At 40.3% G+C, this 24,148-nt stretch overlaps 2 protein-coding genes across 2 annotated transcripts; both read left to right on the top strand.

Annotated features, from left to right (window-relative positions):
- The first annotated feature begins 650 nt into the window (after positions 1–650).
- Positions 651–14,847, top strand: shprh (SNF2 histone linker PHD RING helicase). Its single transcript, XM_015004863.2, has 30 exons — positions 651–794; positions 1,501–2,103; positions 3,183–3,312; positions 3,417–3,635; positions 3,822–3,900; positions 4,671–4,821; positions 4,912–5,011; positions 5,110–5,369; positions 5,461–6,102; positions 6,796–7,047; positions 7,120–7,198; positions 7,278–7,441; positions 7,523–7,779; positions 7,920–8,041; positions 8,220–8,308; positions 8,488–8,580; positions 8,685–8,792; positions 9,232–9,374; positions 9,451–9,624; positions 10,327–10,389; positions 10,471–10,696; positions 10,865–11,002; positions 11,781–11,882; positions 11,984–12,055; positions 12,987–13,175; positions 13,249–13,341; positions 13,435–13,521; positions 13,598–13,776; positions 14,252–14,332; positions 14,411–14,847. The coding sequence occupies exons 2-30, from the start codon at positions 1,510–1,512 to the stop codon at positions 14,505–14,507; spliced, it is 4,983 nt and encodes a 1,660-aa protein (XP_014860349.2). The 5' UTR covers positions 651–794; positions 1,501–1,509; the 3' UTR covers positions 14,508–14,847.
- A 114-nt stretch (positions 14,848–14,961) lies between these two features.
- LOC106928550 (pancreatic secretory granule membrane major glycoprotein GP2) lies at positions 14,962–23,155 on the top strand. Its single transcript, XM_015004868.2, has 9 exons — positions 14,962–15,811; positions 16,844–16,932; positions 17,011–17,115; positions 19,142–19,302; positions 19,389–19,524; positions 20,797–20,891; positions 22,042–22,210; positions 22,617–22,731; positions 22,810–23,155. The coding sequence occupies exons 1-9, from the start codon at positions 15,607–15,609 to the stop codon at positions 22,983–22,985; spliced, it is 1,251 nt and encodes a 416-aa protein (XP_014860354.2). The 5' UTR covers positions 14,962–15,606; the 3' UTR covers positions 22,986–23,155.
- Positions 23,156–24,148: the final 993 nt, after the last annotated feature.

Raw genomic sequence — 24,148 nt, forward strand, 5'->3', positions numbered from 1 at the left:
TGCACAGTTTGTAAACGTCGGGGCGGGACAGTGACGCATTTACAAATCAGATTTTGGGGGCGAAGTATATTGGGACTGACGTGAAAAGAAAATGTATCCGGGGAGCAGAAATGTTAACTTTTAAAGCTAACATGACAGCACAAACACAGTACGATATAGGACGACACGCCAAATGATAACTAACTATGTAGGGACTAATCAAACTTCATTTACAGAAAACGCTCCTGTTTCGTTTGGTCACTGACAGATGTGATGCACGTGCAGTTTACCGCTGCAGCTGAAAAAATGGGAAGCTCTCTTGTGACACCATGTGGTAAATATATGGTATGACAACCTTTATTATACAAGTTTAAAATCAGTTTAAATTGTTATCCCAATGAATAATATAAATAATTCATCAAATATATTTGAACTATACATTTAATTGTAGTTACATAATTAGATATATTAATTTATTATATTGGCTTTACATTATGACATAGAGAAAACTAATGATTTAGATTCTACGTCCTCAGACGGTAACAAAACAAAACAATAATAATAATAATAAAAAAGACGTCACTTAAATTGATCAGAAAAGACATTGTGAAGGGTTTTAGTTTCCAAAAACTATGCTTTTTTGCCCCCCTCCGACGTCACTTCCTGTATTTAAAAATGGCGGACATGAACGTCGCTGTGGATAATTGAACTGTGTTTTTGCTGCTTTTTCTGCTCGTTAATGAGGAGCTTCTTCATCATGAAGCGACTTTTGCTACAGTCGTAGTCAGCGGAGCAGTTTGGGGAAGGCTAAGAAGGTAAATGTTTTTAATATAATTTGCTGGTATGTCAAACGATAAATCTACATCGTTAGGTGAAAGCGCTCTCTGTACCGTTGTTTATATGAAAGGCTTCCGTATTTCAAATCCTGAAACAGTGCCCTGTGCAGGTGGATAAACAAACTAGTTGCTGGTTTGCAGAAGGCTTTACCCTAAAATTAGAAGCGGTGTTAATGTACGTCTGTGTTTCACCTGATGTAATGGAGCCAAGTACATTACATAGGTTTTGTAATGATACAAATGCTCTTAACTGACAGGTTAAAGTAGTAAAATGACGAGAGCATCATAGTTAAAATGGTTGCTAATAACCCTTTAAAAAAGCCTCTACTAGACGCAGCAAAATATAAAGGTTGCACTTGCATAAAGCATAAGAGACATTGTTGTGCAACGTCTTTTAATCATGATACTCAGTTCAAAGAAATGTAAAATATGAATAAACATTATTTACAGAGTAAGGCTCAATTCCAGCTTCTTGGCTCTCTCACTTTCTAGCTCTAGAGATTTAATCCAGGTAATATGGGACACTTCAGATTTTACTATTCTATTCTAATTTTATGTATGTCTCTTATACCCATAAATAAACAGAATAAATGTTTGTATTGCCTCATAATGACACTTTATCTTGCTTTGTTTTGATGTGGTACAAGGTAATAAGTAATTCCTTATTAATTTGTTCTCTGTTAAGGTTTTTACAATGAGCAGTCGAAGGAAGAGGGCCCCTCCTGTGAGGGTGGACGAAGAATCGAAGAGGAGGCTGGAATGGAACATGCTGGAGGACCGGAAGAACGAAGCCGTCCAAGAAGACGACCAGACTCCGTCCTCTTCTTCCTGTCTTTCAGTTGACCCTACCGCCTGCAGCTCTTTTCTCTCCGCCGTAGAAGACATCACCAAGGAGGACGCCTGCGCTCGTTCTGTTCAGCTTTCAGATGAACTTCCCAGCACGTCCTCGGACAGCAGCGGCGCCGCCTCCGCCTCTCTGGCGGTCTCTGTGGTGCCGGCTTTAAAGCTGGGCCACGTCTGGAAGGCTCTTATCGGGGAGTTCAGCATCAGGCCGGCTTGGCTGCCGTCTGACTACGAGCACAGATCTTTTCTGGCGTACCGGACGGGCAAGAAGCTCTACCTCAGTTACAGCAGCTGTGATGAGAGCCCGGGGCCACAGTGGAGCCCTGAGGAGGACGGCTGTGCCGTGGAGTGCAGCCTCGGCAGGATCCCATTCGAGGACCTCGACTGGCTGCAGAAGAGGAGGGTGGTGCAACTCTGCCACCAGACCAAGGAGCAGGAAGTTAAGGTGCAAGTTAGGAGGTCGCTTAAACTTTTCCACATTTTGTCACGTTACAACAGAAAACTTTGTTTGGATTACATTTGACAGACCAACACAAATTGGAGCATAACTTGCTCTGTAACTTATTGGAACAGACTTATGTGCACCTATGAGTAATTAATCAATTTAATTGCATGATAAACTAAAATGAGCTTGATAATTTCCATGGTGATGATTAATATTTTTTTGACAGGCAGTTCTTTTCACAGAGACTTCATAATCCTTCTTATTTACGGTTTGGGATGGGTGTGCTTTTTATTTCCATGTTATTTATTGATTTTGGTTGTTGTGCTTTGTTTTGCACATTTAAATATCTTCAAGTTCCAGTGTTAAATGTCCTTTACAAAATGAAATTATGCCATTTTGCCATTATAAATACATTACTGGAAAATGGTCTCAAAACACAACAGTATTATCATTAATCACGATAATTACTGGGACAATTTATCATCCTGAAAAACGTGTTATTGTGACAGGCCTACTTATTGTAACATAGCAATACAATATCACAGGATTTGTGGTTGTAATATTAGGAAGACATATTTTTGCAATTAACTACAGGCATATTCACAAAATTAGATTACACACACCGATGAGGCTCGTTTGTCAGATTAAGCGTATTTTTGAAAATAACAACCTTTAAGCAATTACTAAGCATGCATTTCATTAATTCCATATTTCTGCTTTGAATATGTGTTTTTTATGGTTTGAAGTCATATTGTAGTCTGAAATTTTGAGTGTCTATGAGCTGTAAGCAGAAAATCATCATAATTAACAGAAATGGAGGCTTGAAAACATCTGTCTGTGTGAAATTTATTTGTATAATGTGACCTGAATTTAGTTACTGAAATAAAAAAAACAACTAATTTTTAATTTATTGAACATGACTATACAGGTTTATAGTCTGTACACAGTAATGTTAATAATCCGGTATAATTAGTGATTAATTACAGATTTGTTTTCCAGATGCTTTAGAGCTAATTAAGATATAATAATATTGTTTCCCTCATGCTGCATGAAAGCTGAGTGTTGTCTTTGTGTGACAGGTGGGAATTTACCTGCTGGAAACTGGGCTGGGGAAGCCAGAGTTCCTCAGCGAGGGAAACGCTCGGCCGAAGAAAGCGACTCAGATAATGCAGAAGCTGATGGAATATTTCTACGATTTCATCATTCCTGGTGCGCGTTTGGGCCCAGTTTGTAACGTTAGCCACTAAATGAACCCTATGCTCCTTCAGAGCCCTCTCTTAACCGTTTCTTCTTCTTTTTTTATTTTGGTGCAGAAGTCGTAGAGAACGAGGAGGAGGAGTGCGACACTGATCTGGAGAGGCAGAACGTGGAGGAACTCTACGACTACGTGAGGCACCAGCACCAGGAGGAGAACCAGGACGTAACATACGATGTCCAGCACAAGGTTCTGATTCCTGTCCTCAGGCCCTACCAGAGCCAGGCCGTCAACTGGATGCTGAGGAGAGAGAAATATAACATTAGTGCACCTAAAGGTACATATGATGATGATGATAGTGAAAGGTATGCATGTCCATTTCAGGGAAACTTGGGAATTCAAGTGATTACTTGAGACTATATGAAAGGTGAAAAAGACGTTTCGAGTGTTCGTAGAAAAAACCAGAGATTATGCGAGCTTTATATATTGAAGATTGTGATGTATTTTCTGCTTTTGTTTGTAGAACACTCCCTGCATTTCCTGTGGCGAGAGGTTGTGACTTTATGTGGCAAGAAGTTGTTTTATAATCCCTTTACCGGCTGGTAAGAAGAACCACTTTTTCTGAAACACGTGTAATCAATAATAAGAACAATAACAAATCTATTTACGTTCCTCGTCTTAGGTTGTATTTTAGTGCTTTCTCTTTGAGCATGTTTTTTTTTGTCATAGTGCTACAGTTGTTACTTTAAGAAAAACAAGCCAGCAGACATTGAAACTCTGCTGAAGTTGCGCTGCCATTTTTTTTCTCCCCCCAATTAAACTCACACTGCAGCCTTAACCAGTAAAACTGGAGACTTCCCTTGTAAATAAAGAAAAGTTCATGCACTGGTTTTTGGATAAATGTAACACCACCCACCAGTAGGTGGCGGTATAGCTCAACACAAATGTTATAGTTTGAATATTATATGGTGCTAAAGGAGGGTTTTACTCCTCAATGAAGCCATCTGGGTTTCACTTTCAAATCTGCTCACACAAAATAAAAATAAAACAACATTGAATGGATAAAATCATTGGATGTTTCTGCATGTGATGAGCAAAGCCACGCCCTTATGTCCTCCAAAGAGATTTTTGTCACATCTTTGCAAGGAAATTTCAAAACGTTTTAAGCCTGACTGGTCCAGAAATGTGCATGTCTTACTAAGAAACAAAGCCGAATACCATAGGTAGGACAATTTTTGAAAAATAAACAAGATGCACGTTTTACAGCTTAAAGCCAGATTTTAAAGATATTGTATTAGTACCTGCAGTTTTATCTGTTTTTTTCCATCCTGAAGCATATGTTTAGTTTTATCTGCGTTTCCTGTTATTTTAGCTTAATTCGAGAATTCCCGCTGGCCGGAATCGAGTGGCCCGGTGGGATCCTGGCCGATGAGATGGGGCTCGGCAAAACGGTGGAGGTTTTGGCGCTTATTCTCTTCCATACTCGTCAGAATCTGGAGCAGGAGGCCCTCACTTTGCCTGTGGTGTGAACTTCTTGCACAGTATTATCTTTTTGAACGAGACCTTTGAAAACTGCAACCTTTTTATAGCTCGTTACCTTCTGCTCACTGCAGGGAAAATCTGTGAATTACTTTGTTCCTCCTCGTCCGTTAGAAGTGAAAGCTACGTGCTACAAGCCTGAAGCTCAGCCGAAAATAAAAACATCCCACCCAGGTGCGACACCCTCATCCGTCTCTTGACACATCTGTATGTTCAAAGTTGATCTTGCATTTTTTTTAAAAGTGGGTTTTTTTGGGGGGCGTTTTCTGCAGCTGTGCGTGTGATGTTGCTAAATGCAATAAAGGAGATGCGGACCGGCAAAGGAGCCTCTGTCAACGCTGTGTTCACCTACATCCGGGCCACTTACGGCTACGACCTCCTGAAGAACCGCAATCACATCAAGAAGACGCTCGCGAAGCTGATAAACGAAGGATTTGTCGACCGCGTAAAGGGCCGGGGTCTGGCAGGTTCTTTCAAGTTGGGGAAGAACTACAAAGAAACAAAGAAAATCTTGTCTGCAGCGTCCAAGTTGGTAAGAATCTGCAACTGCCGTGTCAAAATTTGATGCCGTGATTTATCGGTCACTTTGATTTCTCTCCTTGATCAACGTTTGTCTTTGGTAGATCTTCAGACCAGCAGAGAGCACGCCAAGGAAGACGTTTCAAAGGCGAGCGAAGGAGAAGGCCGAGGCGGCTCTCCAGAACTCCCTCTCAGACGATCAGAGAGATCTGAGCCCCGCATCGGACCGGCGTGACACAGAGCAAAAAGAACAAAAGCAATGGGAGGAAAAAGCGAACAAGAAAGCCGATCTGGAAGATGGTGCAACGTCGACGGGTTCTGCCGCGGTATCTTTACGGCTTTCTCTGGGTAAAGTTGAGTCAGACACACAGGAGATTCCCGGGGCAGACAGAGGAGAAGAAGCCTCTGGGACGGATTCGCAGGACAAGACGGAAACTCCCACCAGAGCGTCCGTAGTCCCGTTCAACACTGCCGATTACCGCTTCGAGTGCATCTGTGGAGAGCTGGGCATTATTGACTACAAGCCGCGTGTGCAGTGTATGAACTGTCAGCTGTGGCAACATGCAGAATGTGTGAACTATAAGGAGGAGAGCCTCACAACCACGCCCTTCTACTGCCCTCACTGCCTGGTGGCTATGAAACCAGTATCCACTGGTGCCACACTAATCATTTCGCCCAGCTCCATCTGCCACCAGTGGGTGGAGGAGATCAACCGCCACATCAGATCCTCCTCCCTGCGCGTGCTGGTGAGCGAGATTTATTTACTCTTTTTTTTAAAGCGGCTAAATAGTTCTACAATCAATTAGCTAATCAATTGATTGGCGATTAATTGATTCATTGTCAGTTATTCTGATGATTAATTGATTAATCGGATAAAAATACTGTCACATTCTACAGAGTTTTCATTTAGCTACTTAAGCCTTTTCAATACAATATTAGAAATACATTAAAAGATGCAAAGAAACGTTCAATTAATTTTGTAAACTTTTGCCTAAAATAAATTAACTAAGAATTTCTTTAGTAAATTTGAACCTGGTGAAGCTAAAACTACAACACCTGAGGAGTTTTAGATAAAACAGACAAAGGCATTTTTTTGACTTAAATACAAAATGGATATATATTTTGTACAATTTTGACTAATCGCTGCTAATCACTGAATATATATATTTTTTTATTTCAGCAAATGACCTTTTTTGAGGCTGTATATTCCAGTTAATGATTAATCAATTATTAAATTAGATTCATCACGATTAATCCAATTAATCGTTTCAGCTCTATTTAGTTTTAAAGCCTTCTATGTCTTTCTATGTGTTGGAAATAGTTGCCATTCTATCTTATTAAACTCCACCTTACATCTGTTTTCTTACATTTGAGTTTATTTTTTTTACAGCTCCTGTTCTTCTCTAAAATAGCTCCGTGTGTGTGTGTCCGTCTCTCAGGTGTATCAGGGCGTGAAGAAACATGGGTTCATCCAGCCTCGGATGCTCGCCGAGCAGGACGTGGTCATCACCACCTACGACGTTCTTCGCTCTGAGCTCAACTACGTCGACATCCCCCACAGCAACAGCAAGGACGGCCGACGCTTCCGCAACCAGAAGCGCTACATGGCGGTCCCCAGCCCTCTGGTGGCCGTGGAGTGGTGGCGCATCTGTCTGGACGAGGCCCAGATGGTCGAGTGTCCCACTGCCAAGGTGAGTCGAGGTCGCGCTCTTCTGTTGTTCATAAACGTGTCAATTTACGTGTGCTACTTTTCTGGCCGCCAGGCTGCAGAAATGGCTCTGCGTCTTGCCTCCGTCAACCGTTGGTGCGTCAGCGGCACTCCCGTCCAACGAGGCCTCGAAGGTAAGGTTGTCGATGGAAAACCGTCGACCTGAGTCCGTTGAATCTCTCCGCTCCCCACTGAACTCGTCGTGTTTTGTAGATCTGTACGGCCTGACGCTTTTTCTTGGATTGGATCCGTACTGGGTGAAGTACTGGTGGGACCAGCTGCTTTATCGCCCCTATCGCCGCGGAAACACAGAACCTCTGTACAATGTGATTGCTCAGATATTGTGGCGGTCGGCTAAAAAGGACGTCATCGATCAGGTAGGGTTTTTAAGAGCTCCGCGCCGACTTTTCAGACAATTTCACCGAAACTAAATGCATTATTTATTCTTCCCTCTTCAGATTCAGATCCCCCCTCAGACAGAGGAAGTGCACTGGCTTCATTTTTCTCCTGTTGAGGGCCATTTCTACCATCGCCAGCACGAGGTCTGCTCCCAGGATGCTCTGGTCAAACTCAGGAAAATCTCCGACTGGAGCCTGAAACTGGGCAGCCTGGACCGCCGCACCGTCAACACCATCCTGTACCCGCTACTGAGGCTGCGCCAGGCCTGCTGCCACCCGCAGGCCGTGAGGGGGGAGTTCCTGCCTCTGCAGAAAAGGTTTTCTTTTAGCACCCACTAATTACTAACCCTGCTAGACTAGGCAGAGTAAACCAGGAAGCTAATAGGGCGCATTTGTGTTTATTTTAAGCTCACCAAGTCTGCGTAGGCGAGATTTAAGCGCGTTTCTCTTCTTTCAGCACCATGACAATGGAGGAGCTCCTCAAGTCCTTGCAGAAGAAATGTCGAGTGGAGTGTGAAGAAGCTCACAGACAGCTGGTGTGCGCACTCAACGGCTTAGCTGGAATTCACATCATCCGAGGTATAAAACGCCCGCCCGCTTTGCTCCCGTTTCCCATGGGAAGAAGTTCAAAACAAAACACGATCTCATCTTTGTTGCGTTTTGTACGGATATGTGAGGTTATTCCTATAGTCTCATCTCATTACCTCAAATTGCAGCAAGAGTCACTCAGGACAACTGCTTCTTTTGTCACCTGCAGGCGAGTTTGTGGAGGCCGCGGAGATGTATAGAGAAGTTCTTCGCTCATCAGAGGAGCACAAAGGCCGGCTGAAAACTGATTCATTACAGGTGTGTGTGATCATTGTTGATTATTTTTCTCCTTCTTCAACACTACATTGACGTTTGTGGTTGAGGGTGGCAAACGTAGAAAAATTCAAGGGGTTATAAATGTAGGAAGTCGTGCTCTTCTCCGGTTTTGTCCAGACATAAGAGTTTAATATTATTCTTTCACCATTAATGCAAACCAGCGACTTCACGCCACTCACAACCTAATGGAGCTGCTCAATGCAAAGCATCGTGGGATTCCTCCAACACTCAGAGATGACCGACTCGGTGAAGAGGTACGCAGCGCAGATTTGTTACGGAAACAAGTGTAGTGTTTTAGATATAAACATCGTTGGAGGTCTGTTCCAGATTCGTTTCCTTTTAAAATATTTGTCTGCAGGCTGAGCAGCTGCGGCAGCATTACATGACCAAATACGACTCGGAGGTGGCCGACGCCCACCAGGCTCTGCAGCCGGTGCTGCAGAACATCAAAGAGCTGAAGCGCAAAGTGAGAAATGGCACATATTCTTTCAAAAACATTCAAACATTCGTTGTTGCTGTCAGATTTATTATTTTTATGCTACAGAAATAGATGAATTTTTCAATAATTATCTGAACAAGATGAGCAGTTACAACAGAAGTATTTATTATTGTTTTATTGCTTTTTCTGTTACTTGTATTTTCTTGTATTTCTAGTTTTTTGAACATAACAAATAAACTTGAGTAAACAAACTGCAACATCAATAGAGACAAAATAAAAAAATATAAAATGAAAGAAAATTTACTCAAAATTAGTCCTGAGATTTTGGGCAGAAATGTTCCATTGCTTTCATGTTGCTGTTAATTAAGAATCCAGTAGTGTAATTAAAATAATTACCTCACTATTTTCTGAGATAATTTGAAAAAGATGAGCTTCCAGTCAGACAGATTTACTTTTTAATCTCCAGGTGAACTTGAACTCCCCCTGGTGGTTGGAAGTCGTCCAGGTGTCAACTCGCTGTTCCACCGATGAAGATCTGGTGTCTCGTGTGAAGAATGAGCTAACTTCCAGCTACAAGCAGCAGGCCAACAAACTCTCCATGGCAGACAAGTAAAACGCCTCTACTTAGCTTCCACTGTTAGCAATCACGCTAATAACAACTAAAAACATGATGGGTTCCCTGCAGGTTCCGTGACGCTTGTGGTCTGCAGTTCCTTCTCACCACACAAATGCAAGATCTAATGAAGTCACAAAAGACGGTCCGAGACGCAGTGAAGAGTCTTGAGGGCCCAGCTTCAATGGAAGTGATAGAAGAGGCCACCATTTGCCACCTTAGGCCAATGCGACTGCCTCTCAATAAGTAAGTTACCGATACCAGTACTCTGGGTCATCATCACATTATTCATGATACTCTACAATATATACAATATGTAGTTGTATGAGCGACCCCTCTTAAAGCTTTTATAAACAACATGTGTTTTACATATTTGTTAAAACTGTGACTGTGTCATGACAGCAGAGCACGAGACAGATAAAATGTGGAAAGAAAATGTTATCTCCTCCATGTGGTTCTACTGCCATTGTGAGAAATACACCGCTTGGCCAGAAACAACCAATCAGATCCAGGAGGAGAGTCAGTTATGCTTGGATACGTGCTGCTCACACCTCCCTTCTTCTCTGCTACCCTACAGCTAGCTCCCCTCACAGCTAGCTCCTCTCAAATTACTAAGGCTAGTTAGCATGGCCACTGATGACGGTGGATATGCAATTTTTTATAAGAATGTGCCATTAGCACATTTAGCACCATGTACATGAGCATGATTGACAGTGCCAAGACCCTCCTCCTGGCTCTGATTGGTTGTTTTTGACTGAGCTGTGTATTTCTGCATATGGCAGTGGGACCACAGGGGCGCTTGATATATTGTTTGTTTTCCACAGATCATCTGCCTCATCAGGACATAGTGACAGTTTTAACAAATATAAAAAAAAATATTGTTTATAAAAGTTGCATAAATCAGCTTTAAAAGTCATGAACTACACCTCATCTCTTTTTATGTCACAGCTGTGTGTTTTGTAAAGCCGACGAGCTTTTCACTGATTATGAATCCAAGTTGTTTGCTCACACGTAAGTAAGCAGGCGCCTTGAGTTTTCCAACTTGTATTGAAATTGAACACCCGAAGTGATAGAAACTAAATCCGTCGTCAGGGTGAAAGGCCAGACGGCCATCTTTGAAGAGATGATTGAGGATGAGGAAGGCCTGGTGGACGACCGCCTCCCCACCACCAGTCGCGGTCTGTGGGCGGCGAGCGAGACGGAGCGCACTCTGAAAGCCATCCTGTCGTTCGCCAAAGCTAAGCGCATGGACCCAGAGCTGGTGGAGGAGGGCAACACGTTCATGGAGCTGTTTGAGAACTGGAAGAAGGAGTATAAGGTAAGTGGGCTTCTCTTATATTTTGGAATTGAGGAAGAAAGTTTCCTGTCTGCTTTAGGAAAAATGTCAAATTACAAAAGGTCAAAGAGATTTTTATATTTGTCTGTAACTTGTTAGACAGTTGTACTTTTGCAAGTTAAAAAGAAGATTCATTTGGTGTTATTCCAGGTGTTGCATGAGTACTGGATGGTGCTGCGCAATCACGTGTCGGCCATTGACGAGTTGGGCATGGCGACTGAACGGCTGCGTGTTCGTCTGCCTGACGAACCGAAGCCCAAACTGCTACACATTATAGAACCACATGAAGTAAGTAAACAGAGTGATACAATCTGTTACTAATCAGATGTTTAAACCCGTCTTATCAAAGTAGGACTGTACTATATGACTGAAAAACATATCACGATATAATAGTTTCATATCAGTCAATATTGATATTGATTAGTTTTTTGTTTTAAAAATTTGGAATGCTGACAATCTAGTGCCATGACCTCTCCTGTTTTATCCACAGTTTTTACTCTGTCATTATTTTATTTTTAAGCAGTCATTTTGCTGGATGATCAATTGTCTCAGAAGTTATTGTAATAAACAGTAATGCTGTTTTACACAATTTTAAGTTATATAATGGTATATATGTATGTGGGTATTTTTATTTAACTAGGAAAAGAATCTAACTGAGTTAAAAATTATTGCGCCACGAAAGCAAAACCTGAAACTGCTGCTTTGCATGTTACTCCACAGGTTGTTGCTAGGTAACCAAAGAGCGAGTGAGTTAGTTGATGAGGCTCACCTTGCTTAGCTAGTCTTGAGAGGTTAAAGTCTTTTCTCTGCCTACATCACCCAGAATTCTGCGCGGTTCTGAATTCAGTGAAATTATTGAATATTCTATCAGACATATTATCTATTGATTGATGACGTGTCTGTTGCATTGTTATTGATTTATTGTCCAGCCCTACATTAAAAGGTAAAGTACGTTTATCTAGTTTCGACCCTTGTGCTCGCTGACTTTAATTACGAAACATTTTCACTGATAGTCTGTTGCTTTTCTATCTTTTTTGCCCTCTGCTCTCCATGGTTTCGCCGTCAGGTGGAGCAGAACAGGGTGAAGCTCCTGAACGACCAAGCTGTGGCCAAGTCTCAACTCCAAAAGAAGCTTGGACAGTTTCTGTATCTAACCAATCTGGAAAAGGTACATTTATAATTGTTAGCAGCATTTCGTTGTATCTTTTGGAGTAATTATGAAACATTTAATGTAGTCTGACTCCATGTTCCATGAATTTTGTATCCAAGTCACAGGACAAGTCAACTGGAGGGCTGAACCCAGAGCCATGCCCCATCTGTGCTCGTCCTCTGGGGCAGGAGGTGAGTGTTTTATATTAAATATACACTGCTCAAAAAAATAAAGGGAACACTCAAATAACACATCCTAGATCTGAATGAATGAAATATTCTCATTGAATACTTTGTTGTTCTGTACAAAGTTGAATGTGCTAACAACAAAATCACACAAAAATCATCAATGGAAATCAAATTTATTAACCAATGGAGGCCTGGATTTGGAGCCACACACAAAATTAAAGTGAAATGTTCCCTTTATTTTTTTGAGCAGTATATTAAAAGAATGAAAGAACAAGGCTCAACTTTTAAGCAATATTCCCATAAATATCAATTTAAACAATTTTGCTTTTGGATGCTTACTGATAAGCTTGTCAAAATAAGCAATAGATCATGATAAATTTGAATGATAAATTAAAATGAGTTCAATAGTTTCCATTTGTATGAGTTAGCGTTTTTCTCTTTTCATACCAAAAATTACCAAAAATTGGACAAAAGTCATCAGTCTGGTGCTTTGGTCTCAACCAGCCCTAGTTTTATTTACAGACTTCATGATTCATTTTATTTGCCATTTCTTTTCTTTTCTTTATTTTGAATATTTAAAATGTCTTGCATTTTCCGTGTTAAATGTTCATGAGAATTTAAAGTTTATTGATCTTTGACAATGTCTGGCATTATCGGGCTATGACCATTATATCACATGAAAATGGTCTCAAAACAACACTATTATCATTTATTGCAATAACTTCTGGGACAATTTATTGTCCAGTAAAATGTGTGTGACAGGCCTACTAATTGCTTTTGAATTTTTTATAACGTCTAACATTTGACATTTAATCAAATTTACCACAATCTCACTGCTATTATGCTGTTCTCTGGGAGCAGTGAGTCAAAAATAACCTCAATCAGGTTGCAAACTGTGAACTACTTACTTTCCACCGTTATTTCCTCCTTATAGTGGGCCGTGTTGACTTGCGGCCACTGCTTCTGTAACGAGTGCATTGCCATCATCGTGGAGCAGTACAGCGTGGGCTCAAGGCGGCGAGCCATCAAGTGTGCCATTTGCAGGCAGACCACTTCCCACACAGAAATCTCCTATGTGTTCACTACCCAGTCTTCCAGCCACGACCAGGACATACCAGTCAAGGTTGATCGACAATTGCATTTTAAACATGTTAAGTTTTGGACTTTTTGTTAACAGCTGTAATTGTTTTGTGCAGGGCAGCCACTCTACCAAAGTGGAGGCGGTTGTGAGAACACTAAAGCAGATCCAGATGAACAATCCCGGAGCCAAATGTCTCGTCTTTTCAACGGTAAATGAAGCATTTCTGCTGCGAAGGACTGTTGTTTGTTGTGATATTGAGCTTGGATGTGATCTGGATTGTTTCCTCGTGTCTTGCAAACAGTGGCAGAGTGTCCTGGACATCATCGCCAAGGCCTTGTTGGACAATAATCTGGAGTTTTCACAAATCAATGGAATTCATAAGTTCCAGGTTTGGCTTTAAACATTTCACAGAAATCATGGGAAACCATCTATATCACTGATATTTTTTTCTTGTGTGTTTTCAGGAGAATCTTAGTTCTTTCAAATACGATGAAAAGATCAATATTCTCCTCCTCCCACTCCACACTGGCTCCAATGGGCTGAATATCATCGAAGCAACACACGTGTTGCTGGTCGAACCAATCCTCAACCCAGCTCACGAACTCCAGGCTATAGGGAGGGTGCACCGGATTGGCCAAACAAAGTAAGCGACAGGAAGCTGCACATCAAGAAAGAAATCTAACTTGCGTTCCCACAAGTAAAGATGTAGTGAGGGGCAATGTTTCCCATTTTCAAAGCTTTCTTATACAGACTCTAATGATCACTTTATGACAATTACAAATTCACAATCTTACATCAAGCACACATACAGAACTTTTCATTGATGTCTTTTATATATTTAACTTTAAGCTTTTAGTTTAGCCTTCACAGTACTCTGCAAAAATGCGCTTCCCCTTTAAATGGTTTTACAATCTGTGTTGCTACGACCACAAACGTCAGTGTATTTTATAGGGATTTTTATCTGATGAATCAGACAAAGTAGTACATCATTGTGGACGACTTTGGCTGAATTAAATGTGTTTAATTATCTCTTTGACCTATCATAAACACATGGAAGTTTGTGGTTGGCACATGACAAAATGTGGGAAAATGTAACATTGGTGTTCTCTGTCCAACAGGCCGACATTTGTACACAGATTCCTGATCAAATCCACTATCGAGGAGCGAATGCAAGCGATGCTGAAGACGGCAGAAAAGAGGTGGTTTTCAAAACACCATCATTGGTATATGTACTATTAATTTAAATACTAACAGAATGTGTTTTGCTTTAATTGTAGTCACACCAGCACAGCCATGAAGCATTCGGAGGCTGCCGTTCTGACGGTGGCTGACCTGGCTGATCTTTTTACGGAGGACACCGAACCTCTGGAGTGAATCCGAACTGACTCTGTACCCAGTGGCGATGGAAGTACTAAGATTTTGCACATTCCTTTTTATATACATATGTAAGCATCTTACGAAATGCATTTCCAAGAATATATTGTTGTTTTTTTAAGCAAATCACTGACAACAAGCAACGTATTTAAAGCCACATTTTAATGTAAGTCAGTTCTCGTTCTAACAGACTCAGCTGTTTATATTCACTCTCGGTTGTAACGTTTGACTAGACTGCACAGCATCATGCGCTACTCTGAATCTCACTGTACGGCCACAATAAAACCTCATTCAGGTGAAGCTACCACAAGCGGTAAATAAAAGTGTGTCAGTGAAACAATGTTGGCTTTTCATTTATTTCATTAATGAACGAATAAACAGGAAACCACTCAATCCACTCGTATTTACTCTTACAAATGTCTGCTAAAACAATGACAGGGAGACGAACCAAATTGTAAAACATGTCTCATTTACAAAAACAAACCAAACACAAGATTTGTTGTGTTTGAAATAAAAGAACATATAAAATCTAACAAAGGTGAAGAGGATTTCTGCCTCACTTCATCTTTTTTTCCCCTTTATTTCCATTTGCAAAGTGCCTGAAGTTTAATGTTCAAAATGATTTAATACATGTTGGTGTTAAGGTTTTTTTTTTTTTTTTAAATGAGGATGTATTTCTTGAATTTGCATGCGGTAGCAGGATTTTACTCCGTGTCTAACTACACACATGCAAACTGGTCAGTGAATTGCCCTTGACCTATAATGAGTCTATTTTGTCCTTGCCAACTGGGATTCCCGCACCAGTAAAATGTTTTAAAGTGTCCAAACAAAAGACGGAGAGAACAAAGAGTAACCCTTTCAGGGTTTTTTCCACATATATAGTTGCTCCCCGCGGTAAGCAACTTAGTAAGGTGTTTACTAAGACGACATCCCTGTAGTAGGCGGTGTCATCCGTGTTACCTTGGACTCGCCTCGGTCAACCCTATTCATGTGTGGAATCTCATTGTTGTCTGAAGCATCATTCAAACTGGTGTTTTAATGCCAGAGAAGGGGATAGTGGGGTGGGAGGGTGGTCCCAGTTCATTTAGAGCTGGGTTTCATGGGTTGGAGAAGGAGAGAGGCGCTACATCTTCTGGTGACATTGAGATTTAGGGAAAGATTCAAACGGCAGCAGAGTGGCAGAGCAGAGAGAAACCAGAGGGACAGGATGTGGAAGATGGTGTCCAGCGGTGTGGTTTTCACCTGGTTGCTCTTCGCTCAAACGACGGCGGTCTCGGCAGTTCACCTGGAGCCCATGGTGGAGGGTCAGTGCACACTTTACAAACTGCATACATGATTCAGTATCAAAAATCAGGCAGAAAGCTCTTTTACTACTTGTTTTCTTCACTTCTAAGTTGTAGTTATTTGCATAATTTAAATATAAGTAATGTATTATGTGTTGAAGGGAAATCTGACTCAATTCGAAGAGTAGTCGTCCTACAATCAGAAAGTTCTGGGTTTGATTCCAGTTTTTTCCTGTTACTTATTGTTGACTTAACCCCAAGTTGCCATTATGAAGCTTTTCATTATGTTGACAATTTTTAAAGAGAAATTCACAGTTCTGTAAAAGAAAAGTTGTTTTTATTTGCCACACTTAAATGTTCCTAGTCATCTAAAACAAACAAAAAAAAGCTTGATCTCACTAAATAAAATCTATTGAAACCAACATTCCCTTAGGCCACATTTTTGGACAGCTTAATTTAACTTCTTACACCCATATCATTTGTATCAGTTGCCTCAGTCCTCGCACGCACAAGGGTTAAGTACCTGTCTGACAGTATGAAGTAGGTGTGATCTAAATTCAATGGAAGGGAAACGGAGTCGCTGACATTTATTGATCTGAAAAGGCTGATGAAGCCATTCCTAGGGGTTGGCTTTCACTGGACTGACGAGACAAAGTGCAACCTTTTGAAAGGTGTACATGTGCTGAAGTGTATCAGACGAACATCACACTGATAATGAAACATTGTGGGGGCATTGTAATAATCTGGGTCTGCTTTGCTGATTGAAGCACATATTCTGCTCTCTTATAGAGAGAATCCCAAATGAGAATGTCTGGTCCTCAGTTTGTGACCTTAAAGTCAAACAAATTTCTGCTATGTAGTAGAATAAAGATTCAGAGAACAACATCAAGTCCACTTCTGACTGAATGGCTCAAATTGAACTTAAAGGACTTCTCCGGGTCAGGACTTCAATCTTGTTGAAATACCGTGGCGTGACCTTGCTTTCTCTAAAGGGATTTTTTTATTGTCCTCTTGTTTGAAAACCTTTTTTTGCCCCCATTTTTTAAACACCAGAGCTCAATGAAACGGTGATTTGTACCAATGACCAAATGGACGTCATTATTCCAAGTGTGTTTTTCCTCAACAAGGTTCCTCCGGTTGATGTGAGCAAAACCGTCCCAACATTTTCTCTTCAAGTGCGACCACAGCAAAACGTGAACCTGTGTGACTTTGTTTTTCAGGTCGATGATTTGCATCTAAATGATCCAGAATGCAGAGGAGAGGAAATCGGGGACAACTTCGTTTTTAGCATAAAGACGAATCTCTCAGACTGCGGGACCATAATGGTAGGACACTAAACCTAAATGGTAGAAAACTTTTTTTGTTTTTGAGTGTTTTGCAGCACTCATCTAATTAATCAAACATTGCACGTGAGCTCAGACATTTAGAACAGCTCCTTACAAATGAGAGAGGCTTTAACTTTAACTGCTATGGAGACAAACAGCACTTGGTATCAGCATAATGGGCGACGTAAAACTGCCACTGTAATAAATTTTCTATTTTACGATGGCTACCTTTGTTCTGGGGCTAGTTCCCAGCCAATTAGTGTTGCTTTTGGTACCAACTTGTGCTATTAACATCTTTTTTTTAAACAAAGGTGACTTTTGAGTTCCATAAAAATGAGTCAAGGAAATAAATAAATAAATAAATAATAATAAAAAAAAAAACTGAGAGAGGAACAAACTCTGAAGTCCAGCCAGAAAAAAGTGAGGCGAAAAGAAATGGGGAGTGGCTCTTTTTTCATCAGGAATTATGGGTAGTGTTTCTTTCAACCTCATTCAAGGGAACCCTGAAGATTTTTATTGGGAAAGCTAAATTATTTATTGAAAGTTCTCTGAATAAGAAGGTGGTGAATCACTGGCCATTTCACCTCCTGATCATTTTAATCCGGTCACTTTTACGAGTTTTGGGGAGCTTTAAATGCCGGCTGCACCACACAAGTTTTCTCAAACTTGGAATGTTTGAAGGTTTCTCGTATAAAGAAAGCCAAAGGTTAAACCAGCTTTCACCGGGGGAGACAAACCCTGCCAGCTCTCCACCTCAGTGTTTTACAAGGTTTCTGGCACAGCAGCTGGTGAAAGTAACCCTCCACACAGGATTAGGCTGTGGCTTGCTAAAGAAGACTGGCCGCCTCAGCTGCCAGAGCCGCTTTCACCCTGACTGTAGATCTTTAGAAACTTTTAGAAACGTCATGTGATAGACAAATTCGCAGTTGTGTAGCGAAAGGTCAATTAAATGTGCTTTTTATTATTTTGATGGAGCCTGGATGGAGATTGTCAGGTGGATTTGGTGACATCTACCTGCCACTGATAGCCCTAACCCTTTGGTCCCATCTCACCAGAGCAATGTTTTCTATTTAAAAATACTCTCGGAATTTTTTCTAAATTCCGAGAGGTTAGAGTCCTTGTCAAACGGCGTTTTCACTAAAGTCCAAAGGGTTGGAGTCCCAGTTAACGGGGTCTCAACTAAAGTTCTTCAGCTTTTTATTTCTCTTTCTCACTGTTTACGTTTTAATTATGTTTTTTAAATCTCTTTCTCACTGTTTATTACATGCTGTTTTTATTTTAATTATGTAAAGCACTTTGAAATGCCTTGCTGCTGAAATGTGCTATACAAATAAAATTTGATTGATTGATTGATTGATAAATGCGGCCTCATACCTTCTGATTTTAGTTGACCTTGAGTTCGTAGGGGGGCTTTTTGGCAGCAGTGTCCTCCACAGCAGGTTGCTGGACGGATCCTTTTGTGTTTTTCTTGACAAAAACGTTCCCATTTCGTGCTTGCTACGCTAGCTTGTCGAGCAAAGCAACTGGCAGCCAATCAGAGAGATGAGCGTGGCAAATAACATTTGAATACAAACGTATGTTTTACATTAATGGCTAAAAAGCAGACTGAATATTATGATATCAAAAGCTACAATTGAAAACTTATGATTAAAAATATATAAAATTCAGTTTTTTATTTTCGCATTTTTTTCTCATCTTTCGTCAAATTATCCGAGTCACCTCTAGCGACCCCTGGTGGCCTCCACTTCGAAAAACACTGCTCTTTACCACTTGTAGCTACTGATGGCTTACTTTTGATGATGGTTTTGTTTTTGCCTCTTTATTTTGGTCTTAAACAAATATAAAACACTGAACTTTATGACTGTAATGTGACAACATGTGAAAAGGTTCAAAGAGTATGAATAATTTGGCAAGTGACTGTGTGTAATATTATGGGATACCTCTTTTCCTCAGCATGCCTTACACATGAGGAAAACGTCTCAACTAATTACTCTTGTTAACTTTCTGTTCCTTAATCTCTTTATAGGTCTCTGATGATACACACATCATGTTCATCAACACTATACACAATAACTATTCAGATATCATCACAAGAAACTATATAAACATCACGTTTGTGTGCCGCTACCCCATAAACTACATGGTCCAACAACCCAACAGCGAAAATATGATCAGAGTGGATGTTCGGTAGGTGATTTGTGTGCTGCTTCTTTTTATTTATACCCCTGACATCTGATTTAACAATAAGACTTGTGTTTGCTTGACCTCTTCAGAAGCATCACCCTGAACACTGAGGATGGGAATTTCTCAGTGTCAATGCTGCTGTACAAAGATGAAGCCTTTGAGGACGTGTGGACAACTGTGCCGTCCCTGACCCTGGATGAAAACATCTTTGTCAAAGTTTTTATGGTATCTCTGCAGATAAAGAAAGCCCTACAATAAAAAGTAAAAAGTAGTCCCCCACTTTATTTAGTGGGGGACTATTTATTTAGTCCCCCACTAAATAAATACACACATTTATTTAGTGGGGGACGTGGTATGAGGCTGAATGAGGACCCATATTTATCCTCAACTCTCCATAACTTACAGTTAGAGAATTACAGCCAGGAGTGACATTTTGGGGACATCAAATTTGTATAAAAACCATTAGAGGCTATCTCCATGCCAACTGGTTGTTCCTGTCCTTCTGTCAGAAATAAAAATGGACTTTGTTTACATTGAGTTTCAGTTGAAATTCAACTGAAACCCTGTGCTTCAAATCAGACTAAGATTAAGCATTCTGGTAACAAACACTCCTCCGTTTTGCATTAAACAAAGGGTAATTATGTGTAAATGTGCCGCTGTACAACATCTGTGGTGCTTTGGGCCCATCTCTCCTCCAAAGACCCTTGGAACACACGAAAGGAACTCTGAACGATATAAAAAAGTGAACAAAGACGGCAAATATTCTCTCTTATTTGCTCCAAACTTGTGAAATGCAATACAGAAACAGTATGGGCTGCTCTGTTGGGGTTTTGTTTCTTAACACAGAATATTTCCCATGTTAAGAAATACCCCATTTAATTTATATACATCAAGTAAATGTATATAAATCAAATATTAAATTTAAAGAATTTTTACACATCCTAACCAAGTGTGATAATGAATATGACCGTCAATGTCTGAATTGTACTTTTATTCAATGGTATTAAGTTTTATAACCCAATGACACCAGAACAACTAATATGATTGGGAAAACTAGTTCTTTAGAATTAAAAAAGCAAATTGAGAGATGGCAATGATTACATCTGTTAATGGTTTGCTTAACAGATTGGGAAGGGATGTCCTGGACCATTTTAGAAAACTGAGACGAAAATGTTTCAAATATTCTTAGTGTTAACAGCTATTTTTGGATTAGTTGTACGATGCCTTAGTTGCCCAATGTTAAGAAATACTGCCTTGTGGATTGATGTCCCAAATTATCCCGGAAATCTAACACTTCAGCCGTGACTAGACGGTCATGTGAGAGCTTCTGCACATCTTCTCCAGGCTGTCACAACCCCTCGGATCAGCTGTTGTTTACACACAGTGAATCAGCAATTCGTAGCACATCGTGAAACAGGTTTTGGCTTGCATTCAGAATGACTTGACTGCTGCTTGACATTCAGATTATTATTATTATTTTTTTTTTTTCGTTTAAAGATACCGGCTCACTTGATGCTCCGTTTGGAGAGATGCTGGGCCACACCCACCAGGGATCCATACGGCAACATTCAGTACACCTTCATCAGAGACAGGTGTGTCACTGTGATAATGCTCAACAAGTTCATTTTGACTGCCTGCCTTTCTATTTACAAGAGAAGCTTGTTTGTGGTGCGCTCTATTTCAGTGTTATTGCTCCACGTTTGCGATGAGCTCTAAGTCCTCTTACCGGAGCGCTGTTGAAATCTGAAATAAGAGAATTTGTTGCCTAGAGAGCGGGTCAGACAACAAATCTCAGAGCCAGGTCATGTGACTCCGGTCTGAAAGGCCACATGCGGTTCAGTTCAACAGCTGTGCATGCCCTTGACAACCGGGGCAGCGTTTGGTACTATTAGCGACAGCAGGACTGTGAAATGCACAATGATTTCACAAGGTCAAGAAAAGGAGGAAAACACTGCTAGCTTAGATGAGCTTAAAGGAGTAGTTCAGAATTTTTAGGGTGAGTTTCTGTGAAATGGTTATAGCAGCTAATAACTAAACTCTCTTGGCATCTTCACTTACTCTAAATTCAGATTAGCTGGACCTGGAAGCTGAAGCTAACAGCTAGCCCGAGAGATGCAAGGCTAAAGCAGAGGTTTTTGTGTTTTAAAACAACTTTAAGTTTTAAAATGTCATAGTTGTTGATGTGAATGCCAGTTTCTGAATCTTTAATCCGCTGTCATATTCAGAAACAGATAATTATTTATGTTTGAAATGTAAATAACATTGGTAGAGGCAGGCCTTCACCAAACCTCTTCCTGAGTTAATATGTTCTGAAAAAAGAAAAAGAAAGATGTGTAAATAAATACATTTAAAAAATAATTCACATAAACCACTATATTTTTCCTCACTGATTAACTTTTATTATTTCAGTACTTGTTTCACATCGGAAGATCATTGGTGATGCACTGTCTCCTACTCCTATTTCCCTTCTAAATCATAAACCTTTGTATGAATAATCTCCCAAATATCCCAATAATCTCATAAAACAGGAACGCTTTTAAGAATGGACCATCCATTAGCTTCAGCCTCAGCGATAAGCTAATCTGGATTCATGCAAAATGAAGACACCAAGAGAGTCAGGAAAGACATCAAACATACTTTAAAAGAGCTGCACTCATACATTCTGAACCATCAAGATTAGGTTCAGAAATGTTTCTAAACGGACAGCTCACTCCTAGCTCGTTTTTTTTTTCACCTTCCTAGTTGTTCAGTGTTGGCCGACAAACAGACTCTCAGCGTCCTGAAGAACAGCGAAGGTCCGGAGGCCACGTTCAGGATACAGATGTTTAAGTTTGTTGGCAGCTCTTACACTTTCGTCTTCCTGCACTGCAACGTCCAGATCTGCCACAGCAGCTTGAGTGTGTGTAAGCCTGTGAGTGAGACCTCCTTACACACACACACACACACACAGCTCAAAGTGAAAGCCAGACGCCAGCTCAGAACAGCAGTCAGCAAGCCTTGACTTGTTTTTACTGGTATGAACTGAGACTTACACAGTCCTTATTTCAACTGAATTACAAGTCTACATCGTTACAACCAGACATTTACTTTTTTTTCCAGCTAAATTTTTGAGATTAAATCTAAACTTTTCCTTTTTCCTGCAACCTGTAAAGTATATTTTTATGCAATTTTTCAAGTAAATGACATCTTCTTCTCTGAGTTGCGTTTTAGTTCACATTAGTACAGGACTCGTTTCCCTTCGATAGGGTTGATGTGCACATTCTAAATACATTATCTGGTTTCAACTGTGATTGTTTGTCTCTGCATTTGCTACGCAGAACTGTACCACCGAAGACGGACAGATGAGGACACGGAGAGACGCCCCACTGTCCCACACCGTGTCCTACGGCCCAATCAGACGACTGCTCACCGCCAGTGAAAAACCCAACCTGAGTGCGACACTTTACAATCCCTGCAACTTGCACAAGTTAAAACAATTCATTTAAGGGATAATTCAACCTTTCTCTGCAGAGCCCAGCGGTTTCCCTCCGGTGGAGACTCTCGTCCTGGGAGGCTTGCTGGTCGTCTTGGTGCTCGTCACTGGGGTGTTTGGGAGGCTGTGGCTTCGCTCCAGGCGTTTCTACCCACCACAGGAGGCACAGCTCACCCTATCTAACATTCACCACATCTCAGAGGTGGCTTCATGAAGTGAAGCTTTTATAGAACTGACAAATGGACATAAACCTCACATTGTGATTGTAACAGCAAATGTTTTGAGTGTTTCCTGTTCATATTTTATTATTATTATTATTATTGTTATTTTAAAGAAATGACTAAGTCATCAATCATTTTTTAACATCTCTTTCAGAGTGCGATATTGCAGATTTGATAATAAAACAACTAAATAATGTGTGCTTTATTTCGAAAATTTAAGTAATAACCATATCATTGCTTTCTTTGTCCTAAAATTGTCTAAAGTGACATATTTCAGATATATGTTGTAAAATTGCACTTAGGGTATTTCCTTACGCTATTTCAGTACCTTAGCCATAGTACTGTGTCCATTGTATGGCAAGCCATTTATTATATTGAAGTACAAATCAATTTTTTGTTCTTTTTTCCTAACATAAACCAGAACATTTTAGCTTTCTAGAGTTCATTTTGTCTGGTGCACAATCTTAAATTCTGATATCTCAGTAGACATTCTTTATAGTGATTACTAGGGGTAAAGTTTGATTTTTGTCTATATTTTTGGCCACATTACTTATCAAAATGGAGTCAATATTATCTGTCAGCAAGTGATTTCATCTGGTGTTTATGTTTTGGCTATTATAATGGTATTTGGGATTTAAAGGTTAGCTTTAACCTTTAAATCCCAGTCTAGAGCAGGGGTCTTCAAATTCAGACCTTGACAACCAGTGTCCTGCAACTTTTAGATGTTTATTTGTTTAAACACACAATTTTTCGCTCTATAAACACCCCAACCAGCACCAGTGGTGGTACCAGTTTGAGAACCATGAAGCAAAGCCATATTTTTTAACCTTGGAAATGTTAAGGTTGCAAAGGAGTGGGAAATCTTTCAGAAACCTTTCATTAGAAGTTAGGCAGAGGAATGTTGAACCATTGTGAAGAGACATTCGATGAATAAAGATTTCTTATTAGGCTGTATAAAGCTCTAGACGTTTAAATCTAATAATTAGCAGATAATGTTAATTTTTTGTATCTTTATTTTCAGCTTGGACAAGTAAGTATGTTAATTTGACTCAGATTGTTTCATTTAGCTAAAAAGAAAAGAAAAGATTGTACATGACAACGACCTGCCATAATTCGCCCATAAACCTAAATGTGACAGGCCACTTTACGTGATGAG

The sequence above is a fragment of the Poecilia mexicana genome, unplaced genomic scaffold (genome assembly GCF_051168715.1).
Source record: "Poecilia mexicana isolate PSO_F unplaced genomic scaffold, ASM5116871v1 scaffold_22, whole genome shotgun sequence".
NCBI classification, from domain to species: Eukaryota; Metazoa; Chordata; class Actinopteri; order Cyprinodontiformes; family Poeciliidae; genus Poecilia; species Poecilia mexicana.